The 20,735-nt window shown below is 37.6% G+C and overlaps 1 protein-coding gene and 1 non-coding gene across 2 annotated transcripts; both read right to left on the reverse strand.

Annotated features, from left to right (window-relative positions):
* Window positions 1-6,178: 6,178 nt before the first annotated feature.
* On the reverse strand, window positions 6,179-11,103 carry vip (vasoactive intestinal peptide). Its single transcript, XM_019253750.2, has 6 exons — window positions 10,929-11,103; window positions 9,928-10,032; window positions 9,381-9,485; window positions 8,510-8,635; window positions 7,766-7,877; window positions 6,179-7,542 (listed from the first exon to the last, which is right to left on the reverse strand). Coding segments are annotated over exons 1-6 (459 nt in total). The 5' UTR covers window positions 10,931-11,103; the 3' UTR covers window positions 6,179-7,533.
* Window positions 11,104-18,917: 7,814 nt separating this feature from the next.
* trnar-ccg (transfer RNA arginine (anticodon CCG)) lies at window positions 18,918-18,990 on the reverse strand. Its single transcript has one exon. It is a non-coding gene; the product is annotated as a tRNA-Arg (tRNA).
* Between the last annotated feature and the right edge of the window lie 1,745 nt (window positions 18,991-20,735).

Raw genomic sequence — 20,735 nt, forward strand, 5'->3', positions numbered from 1 at the left:
TAACAAGTGATTCACTGCACTTTCTCCTTTGCTTTTGTAAAGTTCTGTGTGCTTTGTTGGAATCTTGCAGTCAGTGTAGGAATACATGTAATTAAATATGAGTTACTACTAATCTAATACCTCATCGTTAGTTAAAGGTCCAGTGTGTAAAATTACAGAATATGGTAGAAATGGAAGATAATATGCACAACTGTGATTTCATTAGTGTATAATCACCTGAAATTAATTATCATTATGTTTTTGAGTGAGCCTTATATGTCTACAGATGGTGCTTTCTGACGCAGTTCATAGCATCAGCTCTGATCCTAGACACTGGTGAACCACAACCGAAGCAATAAAATCGCTTTTAAATCAATATTGCGGCAAATTATTGATCCCTGCAGTAAGTAGCCATGTAATACGTGGAATAATGTACAGCGAGATTGTCATTGTTGCAAAATAAACCACGGCAGGTCAGTGCTTCAACACGATCAGAACAGTCTTGAACCATCCTCCATTCATTATCATTACATAGACATGTGTAAAACACGTGGAGCCATTCTGTGCACGTGTCATCATTTAACTGACTCATGACTCACTGACTCTATTTACATTGATTAAACGTAATAAAAAGTTAAACGTTCCAATTTATTTGTCATTGTGCTCCAGATCTAACCTTTTCATCTTGTTTTTGTCACACTGATGTCTGAGATACACTACACTGATCAGATTTGTCATCTGAAGCCTGGAGATTTACCACAGTTTTGGATTTTGTGCCAAAAGAAAAACTTTGAAAAGGGTCGATGTTTATGTAGATTTGGGACACAGTTTCCAGCTCTTTTCAGCATTAAAGGAACAGTTTGACATTTTGGGAAATACTCTTATTTGCTTTGGTGCCACAGGAGTTAGACAAGCAGGTCAATACCACTCTCATATCTGTTTGCTCAACATGAATTCGAACCATCAGCTTAGCTTAGAAATCAGGGGCAAACATATAGCATGGCTCCATACAAGGGCAATAAAATCCACACAGTAGCACCTCTGGATCTCACGTATAAACACCTAATTAATTAACCATCTCTCTCTCTTTTTCTCTATGTCAAATGACCACAAATGTTCAAATCCAGTCACGGAGCAGTGAGTTTTGTTGGCCTCAAAGTAACACGAGACACAGATGTGTTGATACAAAAAGAGAAAAGAGCAGCAGCTGTACGCCTAACGTGTAAGAAAATGTCACAGTGATGGATCTAAATGGACTATTTTGTAAAACGTCAGAGCTGCTGATGCCGCCTCGGTGGCGGTTCCTCATTAGTCTGGTGCTGTGTCCTTTCACTGCCTCTGCGACTCATGGTAATTTATCTGTCAGCTTTATTGATCGGCTGCTGCACCGAGACACATCCCCAACACAATCAGACCTGCTGCTAATTGTAAAAGTCATTTGAGACTGTCGTGTGTTTGTGTGAATGCTTGTGTGTGTGTTCATTAACAGGTGTTTATCAGCCAGGAGTGCTATACTATTGTATAGTTGAACATAAATGCAGGCTTGAAGCGGTTGTTAAGCCATTTAAAGCAACTTTCTGCAGGTCTGAAAGTCATTTCTAAAAATGCAAAATATCCTCTCACCTATAATTAAATATTGTTGTATTATTTGATGAGTTGTGAGTATTTTTCAGCCCTCCTTCTCTCCTCCTTTCTGTCACCATTCTTTGTGTTTTATCTGCTCATTTATTGAATCTGTTTTTTTTTTAATTGGTGATTTCAGCCCAAGGATAGAGGACGGCAGTTTGTGTATAACATCCGGACCATGTGAGCTGCGTGCGTGTGTGTGTTTTGCAGGTTTGATGATCTTGATACGCAGTGACTTCCACATGTCAACTGGCCGTATGTCACCACAAGTTGAACTGTAGAAGCCCTGAAAAGAAGCTGTCACTCACGCCTCTGGGGAAATGAGGATGAAGCAGCAAGTGAATCAATACCTCAGACTGAGGATGAGGAGGGGAAAATGAAGCTTGGCCGCTGACTTTATGTTTTTAATATTTTAAAAAAGGTAGAACAAATACAGCAAGTAGAATGTTGTGGCTGCTGGATGTTAGAGAAGAATTTGACGGCTCTTCTGTTTTTCTATCATGTCATTCGAGTTTACGTTCTTTATTTCAGCAACATTCAATTTAATGTTCATACATTTAAAGGGGATTGTTTGGTTTTTCACAGTTGGAAAACCTCATGGATCGCATGGATTTGGTGTTGTGAGCAGTTTGAAGGAATAATAATGAAGATTTCAATGGGAAGTTATTTGGGAAAATAAAGAGAACCCTGCACTCTTTAGCTGTAGTAACTTTTGTGGCTGGATAGTTTCACTCTATTACAACTTTGGGTCTTATTTCTGTAGATTTTTGCAGTCAGACAATCATACAGTTTTAAAACAATAGTCTGAAATTAGCCAGGTAACGTATTTGGAAGATAAAACGACCGCTACCCAAGAACATCCCAGGGGCAAGAATGAGATATGCGGCCTGTGTTTCCAGGTTGCATTGCATTGCTTTGGTGTAAATCCTAACCAATGCAAATGATGGCAAAAGCTATTCAAATTAAACTCAGCTTGCAATAAATAAGTATTACTGTAACTGTAACCACGTTAAAACAGCTAAGAGTATATTTGTCATTTCAAAATACTTTTATCAACAATGCATTGCATCATTTCGTACCAGAACAATGACGCAAAGACTTCTTCCTTCATACACAGCTCTGCAGCCTCACCAGATGAAATCTGTTGATCGTTTGTAATCTGTAAAGATGAGATATGACAATAAGATGATAGGACCTGAAGAGGTTCACAAAGCCTCTGATTTATGAGTTATATCCACAGATGTATGGGTGTGCGCAGCAGAGATACTTGATTCTTTCAACATACAGGAAGAAGAGCTGAGTTTAAGCACACGCTCAAACACACACACAGGGATGTGCACAGTGCTTGGTGTTAAAAAGGTTGCAGCCCTCTCTGTCTGTCTATTTTTACTCTGTTTGGTCCATTAAGATCAGCAGTGATGAGAGTTAATGAGTGAAGCCTCTCCACAAAGCAGGCAGTAATCACAAATGTCCTGAAGAGTGGACACACACACACACACACACACACACACACACACACACACACACACACACACACACACAGATCTATACACACAGCCACACAAAAACACTCACACAAAAACATACATATTGACCACAGTTTTTTAATGACAACTGCCTGCAAATGATGAATGAAAGAAATAAAATTAAAATGTAAATAGCATCACTCATACTTTTTTTTGTTTACAAATGTGATTATTGTTTATATACTGTATATATAGATATGCATATTTATGTATATATGTTTTTTATCTGTACATACTAGTCTTATGTTTATAATACTGTATGTACACTGAGAGTAAAGTGTAACACATACCTGGCCAATAAAAGTGATTCTGATAATTTTAACCAAATCACATAGTTAAAATGAAACACTACTTATTTTAATTACTAGATGAGAACATTTAATGTTTGATTACATAATTAGTTAATGTCCTCTTCAATGTTACACGAGTGTTTAGCAATAATAATTAGAAAAAATGTCCATCTCTCATTCATTATCTAGACTCACTCTTAGTTTTGTTTTACCACGCGTAAACTCAAACGATCTGATCACAAACTGATCTGAACTAATGCTGAATCAGCAAAGTCCTTTTAGCCACGCAGAGTGATACCTCTGTTTGTAATTATATGTGATCTGGTTCCAGTCCTGCAGAACATTCCTCATGACATTTATGAGTCAAATATCAGCTGCCACCTCGACACTTAGAAACAAAGTGAGTCACCACGCACTTTGGACAAAAATCGGATGAATTGTATGAAAATACTGTTTTCTTTTTTGATTTTGTTGCAGAAATACAGATTAATTACTCAACTGAGAAGTAGTTTAAAGGGTTAATCAGGGCAAAGAAATGAAATATTGACTGACTGACTGATGCTGAGGGAAGGCAGGTGGAGAGTGTTGCTATCTGCAACTACACCATTAGATGCCACTTGATCCTATAACACTGATTGTTAATTGCAGTCTTCTCCTCCTGTTCCCTTTTCCCTTTTCATGTTTTGCTGTGTCCCAATTCCCATTTGTACACTTCTATGTAGTACACTGTGTACACTATGTACTAGTGCATTAATTATGGCAGTGTAGTGTTGTCTGCATGTTATTCTTTTTGTTGTTTGACCTCTCCAGTAACCTGTGTTCTCATCTCTGAGGATCTTGTCTGTACAGTCACTTTGCCCTCATACCTTGCCCCAGCTAAACCAGCCCATTACCTAAAATTAAGACAACATACTGACCGGTATCCGGACCAATGTTTGCGTTTACCAACTCTAAATAATAAAATGCACCCTTGGGCTATCTTGTCTGATGGACAATGACAAAGCTTCATGTTAATCTTTGAGTCAGTTTTATAGATGTTTATTAATTATACAAAACCTTTAACAAAGCAGCTATAAAAAGAACCTGTAGCACTAACACTCTTTGCCTGCAGATGGCGATATAATTAAATTTGTCATAGTATTACTGCCATTGCCAGTAGACGGCAGTAGACTTGTTACACTGGTGTCACCATGGGTTCTTATGGGTTAATACTTCTGCAGGTCTAACTTCTGTGGCATAGGTTGGCATGTGTGGAGGTGCATCAGTTGTTGGAGGAACAAATGGAAAAGCTCTCATGAACTGAATAGAAGGTGAATCACTATTGTGTCACTGCCGTTTAAGAAGAAAACAGCAAAGCAGACATTTACATAAATGTCACAGATCGTGACCTAAACATCACATTTAGGCATGTCGGATCAAATAAAGTTAATTTATCCTGAGACGACACTCTGGCTTTGCAGGACTGCCGGAAATCTATTAAAGGGTTAGAAAACAAGAAGTTGTGAAGAACAGAGTGGAAACGAACAGTCCATTTGCACTTCAACTTCTTTCATCACCCGTCTCCGGTAAACATTTCCTCCTACAGTGGGAGCCATTACAGAGCAAAGCTGTGGAACTTAGAAGTCCACTAATGGCGTGAAGCATGACAACATGCCTGAAAGTGTGGCTACTTTCAGACCTTAAGACAATCACACAACCCTTTACACATTATGCAACTGCCCATTAGCAGTATCCAATGTTCCCTACTTCCACTAAAACTGTGAAGGCCAGCTGAATGGAAATTAAAGGTGTTGAAACTGAATATGAAGGCTACAGTGCGATTATGTCAATAAAATGTACACACTTTGATCCAACACAATTGTGTTATAGGGTAGTTTGTGGTTGCTTGTGTTTGCAGTTGCAGGCGAAGTCACAGTTTTCTATATATATATATACCGATTCTGTTGAATCTACTGGAGTAACTTTATTCATGATAATGAAGAAACACGTCATCTTTTCATGGCTAGCAAAGTTTTCAGAGTTACCAAACCAAATTTCTGTCATGATGTGTTTTTCTTTTTTAATTTAAACCTCTTGCAAGAGGAAAAAGAACACACAAAAATCACGTTTTTCTGGATTTTCTTTCTCATCAGTACAAATGACAACCTGAAGAAAGACAAACCTGCTACTGGGACAGCCGGCAAGATGGCAGCAACACAAATGCTTCCGGGTTAACAAGGAAAGACGGAGAGCACTTAGTGTTTTCATGTCAGTGTTACTGAACTTTATGTCAAGCATGTTGTATGCCATGGGGAAGATGTGAAGCTTGCTTGATGTGACACTTGTTGATATGATCACATCCATGGCTTTTTCATTTAGAAACTCAGATTAGCTGACTTAGTATAGCAATGTTTGTTTTTAAGGACGTTAAAAATATATGATATTGGAACTGTATCCTCCCCAAAAGACTACCCAGATGTCAGTGGAAGCTTAAATGTTCTTTTCGACCCATCCAAAGGATAAAATTATCTTTCAAAACCCTCAAACCTATGTCCTAAAACTCCAACCATCAAACAATCAGCCAGACAAAAGACTCAGCTTTGAAAAATAAACCAACATCTTTTATTTGGTGAGTGGTGTACATCACTATATGCGCTAAAGGCAGGTTTATGCTCAGTTATAATGTCTTTGCTCTAAATATTGAATAGTATAAAGTGATTATATGCATCTGTGTGTTCATCAAAATGTGTTTCACTTCCTCTTGCTCCTGTAATCTTCTTTTTTTTTTTACCATGTTTGGATTCTCTAAAACAATTCAGTCAGCACTTACATTATGACTGCACCACTGAAAACTGAGGCGACAACTGTTAATTTGAATTGTGTCCCTATTTTTTTTTTGTCCCATGTGTAATTGAGCCATAAATCAATTGAAAGATATCATCCAAATAAAACTAAATCAATCAAATCATTGTAATTATTGTTCTAAAGGTAAATGGGGCAATGGAAAACCAATGTTGCATTAGTTCAGAACCCAATCAGACAGATGTTCGATTTAAAGTTAATCGGACGACAAATAGAAACCAATGATGTTCCATTGATGTTCAACAAGTAACCCAATAATGGGATAAATATCACTTAAATATTCCCATTGAAAGTTAATAGAACAACAGTTCTCTTGAAACAAAATGTGACAAATTTATATTTTACTGAAAGCTAACGGTGCTAGTGTTCCATTGAAAATAAATTCTCCACTGAAGGTCAATGAAACTACTGGTTAATGAATAAATGTTAGTCTCTTAAAGGTAAAGTGACAATAGATCGACCAAAATTCATGGGAAAGTTACTGTATTGAGTGTAAATGCGGTTCTGTTGACATTCAATAGTTTAAAAAAAATTAAATGAAAGTTTATGGGACAGATTTCAATCAAATTTAATATTAGGCAAAATGGTTGCATTTAAAGTTTGATATTGAAATTGTTCAAATGTTCCATTGGATAACTTTTTATACCAGCCAGTGGTGCTAGCTTTACACTGAAGATTGGACATATGCTTCATTGAAATTTAATGAAAATTAAGTGAAAATTCAAGAGAATTCAATTGGACATTGGTCAAAGTTAGACTGATAGTAGATCCATTGAAAATCCATGGGAAAGGGAAAGCAAATACTGTTCTATTGACATTCAATGGGTTAAATCTTTTACTCAAAGTCGATGCTACAAATTTTACACAAATTTAATAGGACAGTGGTTTTTTAAAAAGTTATTAGGACAGAAATTGTTCTACTGAAAGTTAAGCACAACAATGATCTTAGAAAGAAAGTAAACGTCATACTTTTGCTAATATTTACTGTTGTCAGTCGTCGTTTTCAAACACAAATGACTAAACTGCATGAGGACACGCATGTTGCTCAGTGCGGCCCACAGAGTTCAGTGATTAGTATTGTATATATATACTGTATATATACAGCGTAAACATGTACTGTGTGTATGAGTAGATAGATAACCACATTGGAGAACACATCATCATTGGTTGATTTGACTTTTGAATGTCCTTTGGAATAATACTGTGTTGTTTTTGGAATGGGCGGGTTCATGAGGATGACTTGAGGTATTCACTCGAGCACGGACCCCTCCTCAAAGTGGCTGCAAAAAACAGGAGAGGGGAGAAAATGGAGAGAGAAGACAGTTATTGATCCGGAACAACACCTCTGTATTTCTCTACATTTTCTTGTACATAGATTTGTTTCAAAACTAATGTACCCTTAACGTATGTATGAGTGTGTGAACATCAGAAATATTGATTCTGTGTAAATGTTCACATATAAGGACATTAGTTTAGTTTTAGACCTTATGTGTGTGTTCCTACCAGCTGAAAGTTGTTTAGGAGGTGATCTACGTTGATGTCATTGTAGCTCTCCTGGAAAGTGTTGGGCTCATCCCTGGAGTCCTCTGGGTCGCTGGATCCAGGATCTTCTAGGCTGTGTGCGTTTGTTTGGTGTGAAAGTGGAGGGGCAGGAGGTACAAAGTCAATATATTAATTCATATAAATATATGAAATTCTAAGGCGCAGTCAGAGAAAACATGATGGAAAATCTAACAACACACCTGGTATATGTCGTAATTATACAGGGCTGTGTTAGCTGCTAAATGGTATTTCATTCACAGGCTGTTTCTAAGGCGAATGATAAACAAATGTATGGAGGCTGCAGACTTCAATGTCAAAGAATTAGTTTATGTTTATCATGTTTTAAAATTGTGTAGATGGTCCTGAGGATTTGATTTACTTGTGATTTGTTGGTTAGTCTGGTTCCCAGCTGCCGAGCTCCTTTGGTTCTCAGCAACCAACCAAATTAAGTGGAAGTTAATGTGAATGCTCTTCTCAAGCTGTACGTGTTCAAAATAAATCAGTCAACAGTGCTGAATTCTATTAAAAATCATAACCACTTTTAAATCATAGGGTTCCTTTTGTTTGACAAAATATTGTGACAACCTGGAGATTCAAAATGTCACAAAGTTACATGTCATATCATAATATGAGCTCAAGAGATTCAGGTTGGACTAAAAAAAGAAGGGCAAATGTATGTTGTTGGTAGGTAGGACTGATACCAACCTTCTCTTTCCTGTTAAGACTGAGTTCAGGTATTTCTTGACGGCCATCTGCTTGCGGAAGCGGCTGTAGTTGTCTGTGAAGATGGCGTCTGAGTGGCGCTTCACTGGCTCCTCCATTAGCTCATCACTGGACAGAAGAGAAAAATGAAAGGTATTAAAGCTCACCACAGTTCAGAGGCCAGCTGGTTCAGAGCAAAGTCAGTGCAACTCAGGATCAGTGATTCATTCTTTGTGTATGTGTGTCTGTGTGTGTGTGTGAATCCCTCTTGGCTGTAATGTAATGAAGCGATAATGGCATGAATTAACCTTTAAAAATGTTTAGTCAATTACAAAAGGCATCATCGAGCAGGTCGGTTCTTTTCATTGAAAATGTCAGTAGGTCCTCCAGTGTTAAACTGACAACATTACCAAAAATAAAAAATAAAAAAATCACCTCTCCCTGCACAAAATAGTGAAACATGATGTACAAATACGAAAGAAAATATCAAAAACTTTTAGGAAACTTTCATGTCATTTATTTGTGTGAATGAATTTACAGACAAAATCTATAAAATCACTTTTTGCTATTTGTTTTATGGGAACTTAATCAGCTTTATAACTAATCTCCACGCACATTTTTACAAATTCTATGTTCTGATAAATAAACCGACTAAAAATCAATTAACAGCCAAAATCCTTGAAGGACAAAGATGCTGGACACTTATGTTCATTTACATTTCACTTTAACTTTTACACATCTATTCTCTGATGGGTTTGGTTCACTCTTTAAAAAGTTTCATAAAAGTCAAAACGTGCTTTAATCCAAATTAAACTCATTTTAACGTGCCAAATCAGCCAATGAACAAATAACTACTGCCTGCCAGGTCACCTACCTGACCCGCTTCCCGATCAGAGACTCCAGGTACCTCCGCGCTGATAGCTGTCCGAGGAGTTTGCTGTATCCGCTGGTGAACAGACCGTCTGCGTGTCTCGTCGGTCTGCACATCATAGGACAGTCACACATACATACAACAATACATGGACACGCAAAGATACGCAAAGACCATGTTCAGTTCTGAGGATGTGCTGGTTATAATTATATTAATAATGATTTAAAGAGCGCAATAAACATCTATTGTTGACGTGTATATTTTTACTTGTTATGTTTTATGCACCAAAACACCAAGACAAATCATTTGTATATGATGATGCCATATAGAAATACAGCAATGCACGATAAGATTACAATTAAAGTATCATCTTTGTTTACACTATAAATTATTATGGAAATATAATTATAGAATATACGACTTTGAGCATCAACTAAACCAGAACACAGTGCAATTATATTTAAATGTTTTTTTTTTGACAACATGCGCGTAAAGTCTAAATTTCTGCTTCTCATCAGTTTCAGTAGGAAAGACCACCGGTTTCTCTTACCTCATGGATGTGTATGGCAGACTCAGAGTCCGTGAGTACAACACACTGCACAGGGCTATTAGGAAAAGCAGCTGGGGGCCGGTCCGTTGTAACATCGCTTTACACCTGAGGATGGAAACGGTAAGTTATTCTCCCTCCAACCTGAACACGGTGAGCGCTAGGTTATTTACCAGCAGTCTGCAGACGGGAAACGATGCCGTACCCGGTAAGTTGTTTATCTGACAGTACGCGCAAAGAGACAGGTGGTAAACAAGTGGTTAATTGCTCGAGGCAAAGGTGAGAAATAGAAGAGTAGTTTAGCCACGAAGATCTGTTTGGACACTCTCTCATAGTGGTGAATTTTGTCAGAAAGCAACAGACTCTAATGCGTAATTACGCGCAGCTGGCGAGGATAGGACTCTTGTTATTATTACACACCGGGACTCTGGAAGTCTGTTGCCCCCGCAGAGAGCGCAAGTGTTATTAGTCCTATTGATAAAAGGACTTCAGCACCAAAGTGTTTTTTTTCCTCCAAACAAGTAAAGTAAATTCAAAAAACAAGTAAATTCAACTGTAGACATGTAAAAATGTCTATTAGAAATCAATTACTTTTAACTCAATACAGCTCTCTGATCATCAAGTCACCGATTGTTAATTGTAAAGGAACAAAACAACATTGAAATTTGATAAATTCATCAGTCAAGATTTTTACATTTTGTGTAAGAAAAGAAACTCATCGGACTCCAATGCGTAATTACGCAGCAGCGAGCAGGAAACATCTTATTAACACCGCTTGGACTCTGCACTTCTGTTGCCACTATAGAGCGCAAACCTTAATTTCTTGTATCGAGCTGCTGCTAAATTTAAAACCAGCAATTTAAATCGACGTAAAACTCAATATTCGGTTATTTGGAGAGACCTATCCAAAGTCTACCTGGAGCGCGTAAAAAGAACAAAAACACAAGTTTAAAATGACCAAGATCACAGAGAAACTCTAAAATAATGAAAATATAAAATCTTACATGTGCTCTAAAGAACGTTGTCTGTTTTCTTTGCTCTGTCCGCTGCGCTCTCCAAAGTCCTGATCTCGAGCTGCTGCTGTATCTCCACCCGATGCTTTCTTTCTGACTCTCTTTGTCTTTCTGTCTTCCTCGCCTTCAGGTCTGCTCCTGTTTTATACACCTGGATGTTTCTCATGGAGCAGGAGGGGACATCAGATTCGATCAGGGCCTGAGACGTCAGTAAGTCACTGCTTCCGTCATCGGTCTTGCTCATGGTCGGAACCAAACAGGCCTAGGGTGAAATTATTATTTATTTTTCTTCTAACTAATCATAACTAACTTATATGCCAGTGTTGATGCCGTTGACTCATCTGATCATTTTCCCAAGGCTCCCATGCTTTCACATTGTGGGTCAGCTGCTGCAGGAAGGGAGAAATGGAAAGTATCTGAGATGAGAAGTTAAAGTCAAGGGCTTTCTACAGATCTATTATACAAGGAAGAGGAAGAAGAAGAAGAATATGATGATGATGATAAGAAGAGGAAGCAAATGGCTTTATTCCTTCACACAGTAAAGGGATTCCAGATGTAATGTCCATTTGCATGACATAAATATCCATAGGGTTTCCTTTACATGTAACAAGGTACCTGAGACAGAGAGGCAGACAACTGACTGAATGATGATGGTTATTGACTAAAAGCAGTAAAATAAGCAAACATAAAAGCTTAATAAAGCTATAATTACTAATGCTTGTGCAGTGGAGAAACCTATAGATCAAGAATGTGGAAAGTTCTCTCTGACTTTGTCCTGTCAGAGTTACTTACAGTCCTGTTTTCTGTTTTCTCCTCAAGTGTCACAGTATATGTGTCCTTTGGGAAATGCAATAAAATAAATTTCAAAAAAATTGAAGTGAAAATCTAATAACCACCGCTTTGCCCTTTTCCAGCCCATATCGATTAGAAAACCAAATCAGCTTTCCAATATTTCCAGTTGTCACTTGAACTGGAAACAAGTTGTCACTGAAATAGACTTTTTAAAAGTGTAAAATACGTAGCAATTAATTGTCATATAACAATATACACACTGCTAAAATACACACTTTTCATTGGCCTCGAGTCATCAGACACATTGGACAAGTTATGTTCCATAAAAAAATCTAAAAACTGTAGCATGATGGAAGATGTGTGGAGATGTTTCTCTATAACAAATGTTATCAAAGGCCAAACTGTAGCTTCGTGTCATAAAAACAAATAAAATTATTTTTCAATATATAGGATGCAATAAGCAACGTTTCCAAGCTTAATTCTGAGCTATAAACATTTTCTTTATTTATCTGGTGCATTGTCCTGCCATGACACTAATATTTAATTCCTCAACAATGTTGTTAAAATCCTGCTGCAGCTATTTATATCCGATTTGTTTACATTCATATAAGTAAGCACTGAGCACCATTGATGGTGCTAAAGACACAATGATATTATAAAATTGTAGAGGGTGTTTGCAAGATGCTGACATTGTTTTCTATATCAGGTTGTGCCGGGGCTTTAAAAAAGGACACCGAACAGGACTGTGAGTGAATCCACCCACAGTGTCCCTGATGAGTCTGATTTGCTCTGCTGGAATGGCACAGTGAATTAGTCGTGACGTTGGCTGGCGCCTCATCCATCCATCCACCCATCCATCCATCCATCCATCCATCCATCCATCCATCCACCCATTCATCCATCCATCTAAATGAGTGTGAACCATTTTAGCCAATATCACTGCAGAGATAAAGATGATTGGCTTGGACATGACTTACAGAGAGACTGCAAAAGGGTGACAGAGCAGGAAAAAAAAAACATAAAACAAAAAGAAAAGAGGTGATGGTTGCGTCAAATCAAGCAAATAAATGTTAAAATGTTATTTCTATTGTTAATTATATATAACTTTCAACTGATATGACATTTTCTTGATAGATTTAGTTTAGATATATTAAGTTTCAGGAAACAAATGAATTGTATGTTTAAGTTAATAACAACTGCTTACTAAAATGTTTGCCATCTAAAATGTTAATGTTGGGTTTACAGTAGTCATAGTAAGCAGCACAAACAAACCCAATTTACCAAAAAAGTAGCCAAATTATTTTATATCAGATATTGAATGGAGTTTGAAATCCTAGGACGTTCCTCTGGTGTTCCATTTTATGTTTTATTAAGTAATTTTGTGAACCCCAACCCACTTTTAGATAGAGATACATTCAATGTAAACAATATTCACTGACACAGCACTGTAATAATTTGAAAATGAAATTTTCATTTCACAACCGTTTGACCTGCCCAGTGAGTCATCACAATTTTGGCCAAATTTATGGGGCAACTTTTGAAGCAGAGCTTGCCAGACAAAAGTTTGAAACCACCATTGATCTCTTGTCCTGACATTTACTGGCGACAATTCACAGTGTAAAATGCAGCATAGAATATATATGGCAATATGGCTTCACATTTTGTGTTCACCACTGGCCTTAAGAGGGGTCAACCAACTCAGTTAGAGTTTTAAAGAGATATAGGATTATCTTAAAGTGCACAAAATGTGGGAGCAAGCATTTTCAGATAAAATATTTTTCGTTATGTTTGCATAACTACTAATGAACACAAATTTTATTTACCACTAAATCATGACAACAGCGTCTCTGGCCTTGATATCTCCTCCTAGTCAGCAGATGAACCCGCTCCTCCTCCTCCTCCTCCCTCTTCTTAACCATGATGGCACCATCTGAGCCCTAATGTGATCAGTCCAGAGAGAAAGTAGATTAGGCAGAAGTCCATGGCAGGAGGAGCTGGTCTAATTGACAGCAGTGATTGGAGACAGGTCTCCTGCAGGAAGAGGAAGTTGATGGAGGAAACATCGGCCTTATTATGTTGATGGAATGTAAGGATGAAAACGTTCCTATGGACAGGCCTCAGGACTGAGGAAAACACGAATGTAATGCATTTTTCTTATTGGAGCTTTGACTATCCATACCACTTATACCTTTATTACTACTACTGAGTCTATTTGCTTTAAGTTATACGCCTATAATTTGCTCATTGTGGCTGGATTTAGGGTCACCAGGGCAAAGAAAATGACCACTAGTTCCCCATTCCTTCTGCTAGAGCCCAGGTATCGGACATGCAAGAACACTACCTGCTATCAGCTGGCTTGCTATTGCTATTACAATATCCGGTTAAACGGTGAAGGTCTTACAATTGCATTTTGACACATGGACCCAGCCCCTTCAAAATGAGATGTTAAACCAGGCCTTAAAGGGGATCTCCACCAATTTTACACATCTCGGGGAGTGTCATGACAGCTGCCTCTGCCATTCACCGTCTGTCTACTGATGGAGCATGGTGTTGAAGTTACTGATGTTCCTGTTTGCATTTGGATTTAGTTCCTTGCCTGCCTCTTACACACCATGTGAAAGACAAACCCTTCTGTATTAAAAATAAAAATTACGGCAGGAATTTACTTTTAGGTCCAAATGGTTGTTGTCTTCGTAATGAGACACTTTACATCACGACTCTCCCACCAGCCAGTGTGATGAGGGGATTCCCCTGGTTTGCTGAGTGCTTCCTCTGCACCATATTATCCAATTAGCAAAGCACAGAATGACAACTCTGATGGCAGATTACTGCTGGCAGCCTGACAGGACACACTGGGGTCTCTCTCTCTCTCTCTTATGTGTGTGTGTGTGTGTGTGTGTGTGTGTGTGTGGTGGGGAAATAGAATAAAGATACAAAGATAAGACACAAACAGATGATGATAGAGAGAGTGCGAAAGAAAGATTTTATCAGATCCAGAAAGTCAGATACGATACGAGAACAAAGCTGGAGTGAGGTGAAAGAAGAACAAGATCAAAATGAAATAAGAAAGAACATTTAAAGATGTTTTGGAACAAATAAGATGCAAATAAAAATGGGATTTATATATATGATGTACCTCATAATAAAATCATAAAAATTACTTCCTTATAAAAGCAACTAAAAACATTACTACCTTACCTAAAGTATTTAACGGCTGCTTTATACCTCAATAAAAACATCTTGGTAATTTTAAGTTGACTAGTAGTCATTTTTGGGCTTCCATCACTTGAATTTAATGCAGCTTCATTTGTTTTGAGTAGATTTCCGTAGACTATAGGCTGTGCAGAATTAAATTTATTGAGTAAAGGATTAGTCACTGGAATTCAATTTTAATAAGCATTACTAAATCAAGTTAATTGAGTCAGAAATAATTAAAAAAAGAAAAATGTATTACATTTAAGTTTGAAAATATTACCACAACTTAAATATTCATACATAATCAGTTACCACAAACATTTTGAGTAATTACAACGGATTTGAATGTACGCTGCACAAAACAACAATGAACTATTTATTTCATCCTGATTCTTACTTGACCTGTCTGTAAATTCATGCTAAGAGACACAGTAAAAAGAGATTTAATATAAAATATATCAAATATTCATTAATATTAATGAACATACATTGAATATGCATCACCATGTAACTTCTCCTCCAACTGGTGGGAGGAAATGTTCATGCTGACATGGTGACAGTATCATGACGTCCCTCCACAGACAAATGATAGGCCTCTACACTCATTTTGAATGTCGTCATAGTTGCAGGTTTCCGTCTCCCATGTGGGGCAACTCCTCTCTTCCTAGCTCATGGTGGACCCAGCTAATTTTGGTGATGGATTGCAATTCACAACTAGAGGAGATTAGTCTGATAAATTACAGTCAAGCTCCCCTGATGGCTAAACCTGGTTTGCTGCAGCAGGAGACTGGCTGCATTCAGAGCTGAAAATGGAGCCAATAGGTCAACACAGCCGGATGAAATTTGTGAAATTAACAGCATTAACGCTGTATTGCAAATGGCTTGTTGACAACACAAATCGTACGTACAGACCTTCTTCCCTGATGAGCTGGATAACAGCATTTACTGTACACACATGCCATTTTCATAATTTCAACACCATTCTCCATCAGTGGACAGACGGTGAATGGCAGAGGCAGCTGTCATGACACTCCCCAAGATGTGTAAAATTGGTGGAGATCCCCTTTAAGACCTGGTTTAACATCTCATTTTGAAGGGGCTGGGTCCATGTGTCAAAATGCAATTGTAAGACCTTCACTGTTTAACCGGATATTGTAATAGCAATAGCAAGCCAGCTGATAGCAGGTAGTGTTCTTGCATGTCTGATACCTGGGCTTATATTATAGGCATATAACTTAAAGCAAGTAGACTCAGTAGTAATAAAGGTATAAGTGGTATGGATAGTCAAAGCTCCAATAAGAAAAATGCATTACATTCCTGTTTTCCTCAGTCCTCTGTGTCATCCTGCGTACAGAGGTTACTCGTCCATAGGAACGTTTTCATCCTTACATTCCATCAACATAATAAGGCCGATGTTTCCTCCATCAACTTCCTCTTCCTGCAGGAGACCTGTCTCCAACAACTGTGGTAAGAAAACCAAGACTTTGGTAAACTGATTAAAAAGTGTCAAAGTCGAAGAATAATTCACCATTTTAGATCATATAAGTGTGAGCTGAGAAGATTTCTGTCAATCACATTTTAATTCTGTGTATCTCGTGCTGCATTCACGCAATATCAGCGTTAATCAGACATGGGAATGACACTCCACAGCTCACATTGTAATGACAGCATATTGCCTAAATTAGCTTCTTTTGTCGAGTTACAGATTTGCTGTGGTTCATTAAGTGAAACTAAACCAAACACAAATAATGAAGTAGCTGAATTAATTCTATCTCTGTCAGTGATGGAAGCTTTGCAGTCATGTCGTCAGCGGTTTCTCTGAATTTCCCAATATGTCCGACTCGGAAGCTGCACAGAAGAATCAGGTTAATCAGTTATTCCTTAAAAAAATAGCTCCACATAACTCATTGTCATTTTTACATTAAACAAATGAGATACATCTTGTTCATCTGTGAGCTTTTAAGGTGCTGTTAGGCAGATTTTTTAACTTTGGAGAGGCTAGCTGTGTCTACACGTGCTTACACTAAGCTAGACCCAACTCTGTATTTAACACAAAGACATGTCAATCCTCTTTTCTAGTTCTCAGATATGTGTTCCTTTTGAAGGTTAACACGACCCAAACAATCCTCATAACAACTAATCTTTACATACAATCCTGTTGGTGCTGTGGAGCATATGTGAGATGTCAGATTCAGTTTCACACAAACACAGCGACCCAAACAGATACTGAAATATTGACTTTACTTTACTTACACACACATAGACGCACAAACACAACACATGCTCATCAGAGCCTGGGTCCCTGGAGGTTCCTTTAATGGAGGCCTTGTTTTTGGTGTGTGGCCTCTTGTACAGTTCAATTAGACCACCAGAGCTCTTCATTGCATCCTAAATTAACTAAATACATAAATACATTTGGCCTGGATTCAGCCCCTTGGCAGACATTACGCACTGCAATGCCATCCTGAGACTTTAATTAGCGCAGCACACACTCATGCACGCACAGTCACATTTCCATCATAGCTCTCATTAACCAGCACAACCATACCCACAGTGCACTCCGGCCTGGCTCTCATGGGGACCAATTGGATTATGTTGGAAAACAATGTTATCTATCTATCTATCTATCTATCTATCTATCTATCTATCTATCTATCTATCTATCTATCTACCAGTACATTTACTCAAGTACTGTACTTATTTCCAGTAGTATTTAGTATCCACTTCATTCTCCCTGTTCAGGGTTGGCCTATGATGTTCACACAGTTCACACAGGATGCAAGTTTATTCCCATTAAGTAGATTATTTATTGTCGACTGTTGTTGAATCCTACACAGAGCTGGTTCAAGAACCAGAGCTCATTTGGTTAGAAAAGTAGTACTTCACTTCTCTTCCTACTATTTCTTGTTTAGAGCCACGATTGCAGTGTTTTTTTGAACCATTCATTTCACCTCCACTGACCATCTCACGTCACATTTGAGCTAAACATGGATGTATGCACTCACTTTGTGAATAAATGTCACGCTGCATCAGGCTGATGTTGACATTTTAAAGAATATTTCAGCTATGTCTTAAAGTTACATTTCATTCAAACAGCTATAGATGGTTTGATAAATGACTTAATTAAAAAAAATGTTACAGAATTCAGAGAATCTTTCAAGTACCACTACGGGCATGTCAGATAGTATATAAAGTATATAAAGGAATTAAGACTGGCTCCACCTCAGTTGATGCACACGTCAATGCATCAATAATTAAAAGCCAATGACATAACACACATTATTTTGAAATGGGCCATTCTGCACGCGTATAGTGTTTATTGTTGTACTGTTAATATTTGTGTTATTTTACTTTTTAATTAAAACTCTGAATGCACTTTTACTTTACTTTTACTTTATGAAGTGTTGTAGGAATTAAGTACTGAATTGCATTGTATCTAATGAATTTGCATATTTTTACTTTGTGCCTGACCTTTCAAACCGTTTCACCAGTGGGAGCGTCATCTCTGCAGATTTGTCTTTCACTGTTCACTTGGGGAATTCAAGCCTACGAACGAATGCTACCATCAGAGTGCAACTCATTGAGTCCCTCCCCAGTCGGCTGCAGTGCGTCAGTGTGTTTAGCAGCCCTGCAGTAATGAAATCTGCGCGGCTGTTATGGCAGGATGACCTCAGCTCAAACAGCACAACCTGCTGCAGCTTAATGAGTGTAATGAGGTGTCTGTCATGGCTGTATGGACGTGAGTTGTTGAGTTACAGTACTGTAAAGTTTATTTCCTCGTTTTCTTGGAAAGGCAGCATGAAAAAGGCTCATTATACCCGACACAATAACAACTTGTCCAACAATTATTGGAACGAGGGGTATATGTATGCTGTTGGTATCAGTAGATCTGCAGATGAACATTTTCATACCATGCAATGTTTCAGCAGAAACTATCTGACTCACTTTTACAACTTTAGAGCTTTTTCCAGACCCCAAGATGTGAGTGAGAATCAACCCAGGTGGGACTTGAACCCACTATCCCCAGCTCCGGAGGCTGATGCCTTATCCATTAGGCCACTGGGTCATGTCATTTTTATGACATAACCAAAAAAAAACACTTCATGAACTCAACACAACAAACAATTAATCCTTACTGGATGTAACAAGTGATTGAAGCACACACAAAAAAGAATGTTTTACGTTGAGGTGACACACTAATATATTAAAAAATAATTACATGAGTGACACCTGCCTTGACTTAAAGCGAAAACTTTATAATTGTAGAAACATAAATACACAGGACAACTGAATAGACAGGTCACCAGGGATGAAACAATACAGCTCAAATGATATTAGTCCAGTTTTAAGGGTTACTTCACTGAACCACACAAAGAAAAATTGCCAAACCATGACAGTAAAAGACCTTAAAATATGCCATTAAATATTACAGTGTTACTGTACAATTGATAAACATGTTATTAACAATGTTTTTGTCTGAAATCAAGATGTTGTACTTAAAGGAGAGGGGCAGAAAGAAATTAATGTCACCTTCAGTCACCAAATTCATTTAGAAATGCAGAGACTGAGAACAGAGACAGAGAAAATGCAGCATGTGTGAGTCAGAGAGGGAATAATGAATGAAAATAATTATTTCTTGGATCAATTTGAGTCAGACCTGTATAGGCAAACCTCCCCTTTTTGTGTTTTATGCCTTTCTTTTCTCTCTTTAACATTTCCTTTTTGATTTTATAGAATCATTCTCGTCCTCCCCTTATTTCTCTCTCTGACTCACGCGCACATACACACCACCCAGGGAGCTCCACCGATATTGTCTGGGAGACTTAACTCGGTCAGTTCATATGGTGTTGTTGTGCGACATCCATCACATCCATCAGCGCACGTACCGCCCAGACGCCTCATTTTCCACTCAGGTATAATTTTTCATGACCACCTTTTTTCTGAATTTGATTTCTTAGATGCAGAAGGAGCCACATGATACGATCCAGTGTTTATACTAAAGACATTTTATAGTAGATGACCTGATTATATTTTGGAGAACCTTGCCGCTTAGGCTAAATTTAGAAATTAGATGAAGTTCATGTAGATAGGATGCCTGTAATTAATTATTGTTGTTGCTAATTAAAGCACTTAGTATTCACATAAAAGCATACAAATAAAAAACAATAAAAACATAAAAATAATAATTAATAATTAATAATTATTGTCTGGGTCTGAATCTCGCTGTGACTTTAAACAGACGCTGGCAATTACTCTCCACTTCCCCATATAAATATCAGCTTATTTATTCTTAATTGGGGTGAGAGTGATCCTCTCTGCAACATTTATTAATATCCTCCACATTTAACCATGTTAACATGTCTGAAAGTCAAAGCACACTTCAGTTTGAAATGTGTATCGTCTTAGTATTATTCATTTATATATCATTTATCATCATTTATCAATAGTTTATTCAAGTTAAACTTAATACAGTTTAATCCAGCATACTGTTTTACAAGCAATTTAGAGCAGTATTTGATCAGCTTGTTAACTTGTTGTTGTGTTAATTCTAACTTTTCATACTAAGACAAGCACCATAAGACAAGCCTATCCTGACCTTTGACTTTTATTTTCTCTGGAAGATGACCTGCATATCTCAGTGAAATAAACATTATAATAACTTGAATAGGACACAGTAGCTTGCTTCCTATTCAAGTTATTATACTGCATATAATATTTTAGGTGTGGTGAGGTTGTTTCCAAAAGTCCAAGGTATTAAAATATGTAGGATTCACCTATATACCAAAGAATACATACATAAATTTGCCAATT

This window comes from Larimichthys crocea, chromosome III (genome assembly GCF_000972845.2).
Source record: "Larimichthys crocea isolate SSNF chromosome III, L_crocea_2.0, whole genome shotgun sequence".
Taxonomy (NCBI): Eukaryota; Metazoa; Chordata; class Actinopteri; family Sciaenidae; genus Larimichthys; species Larimichthys crocea.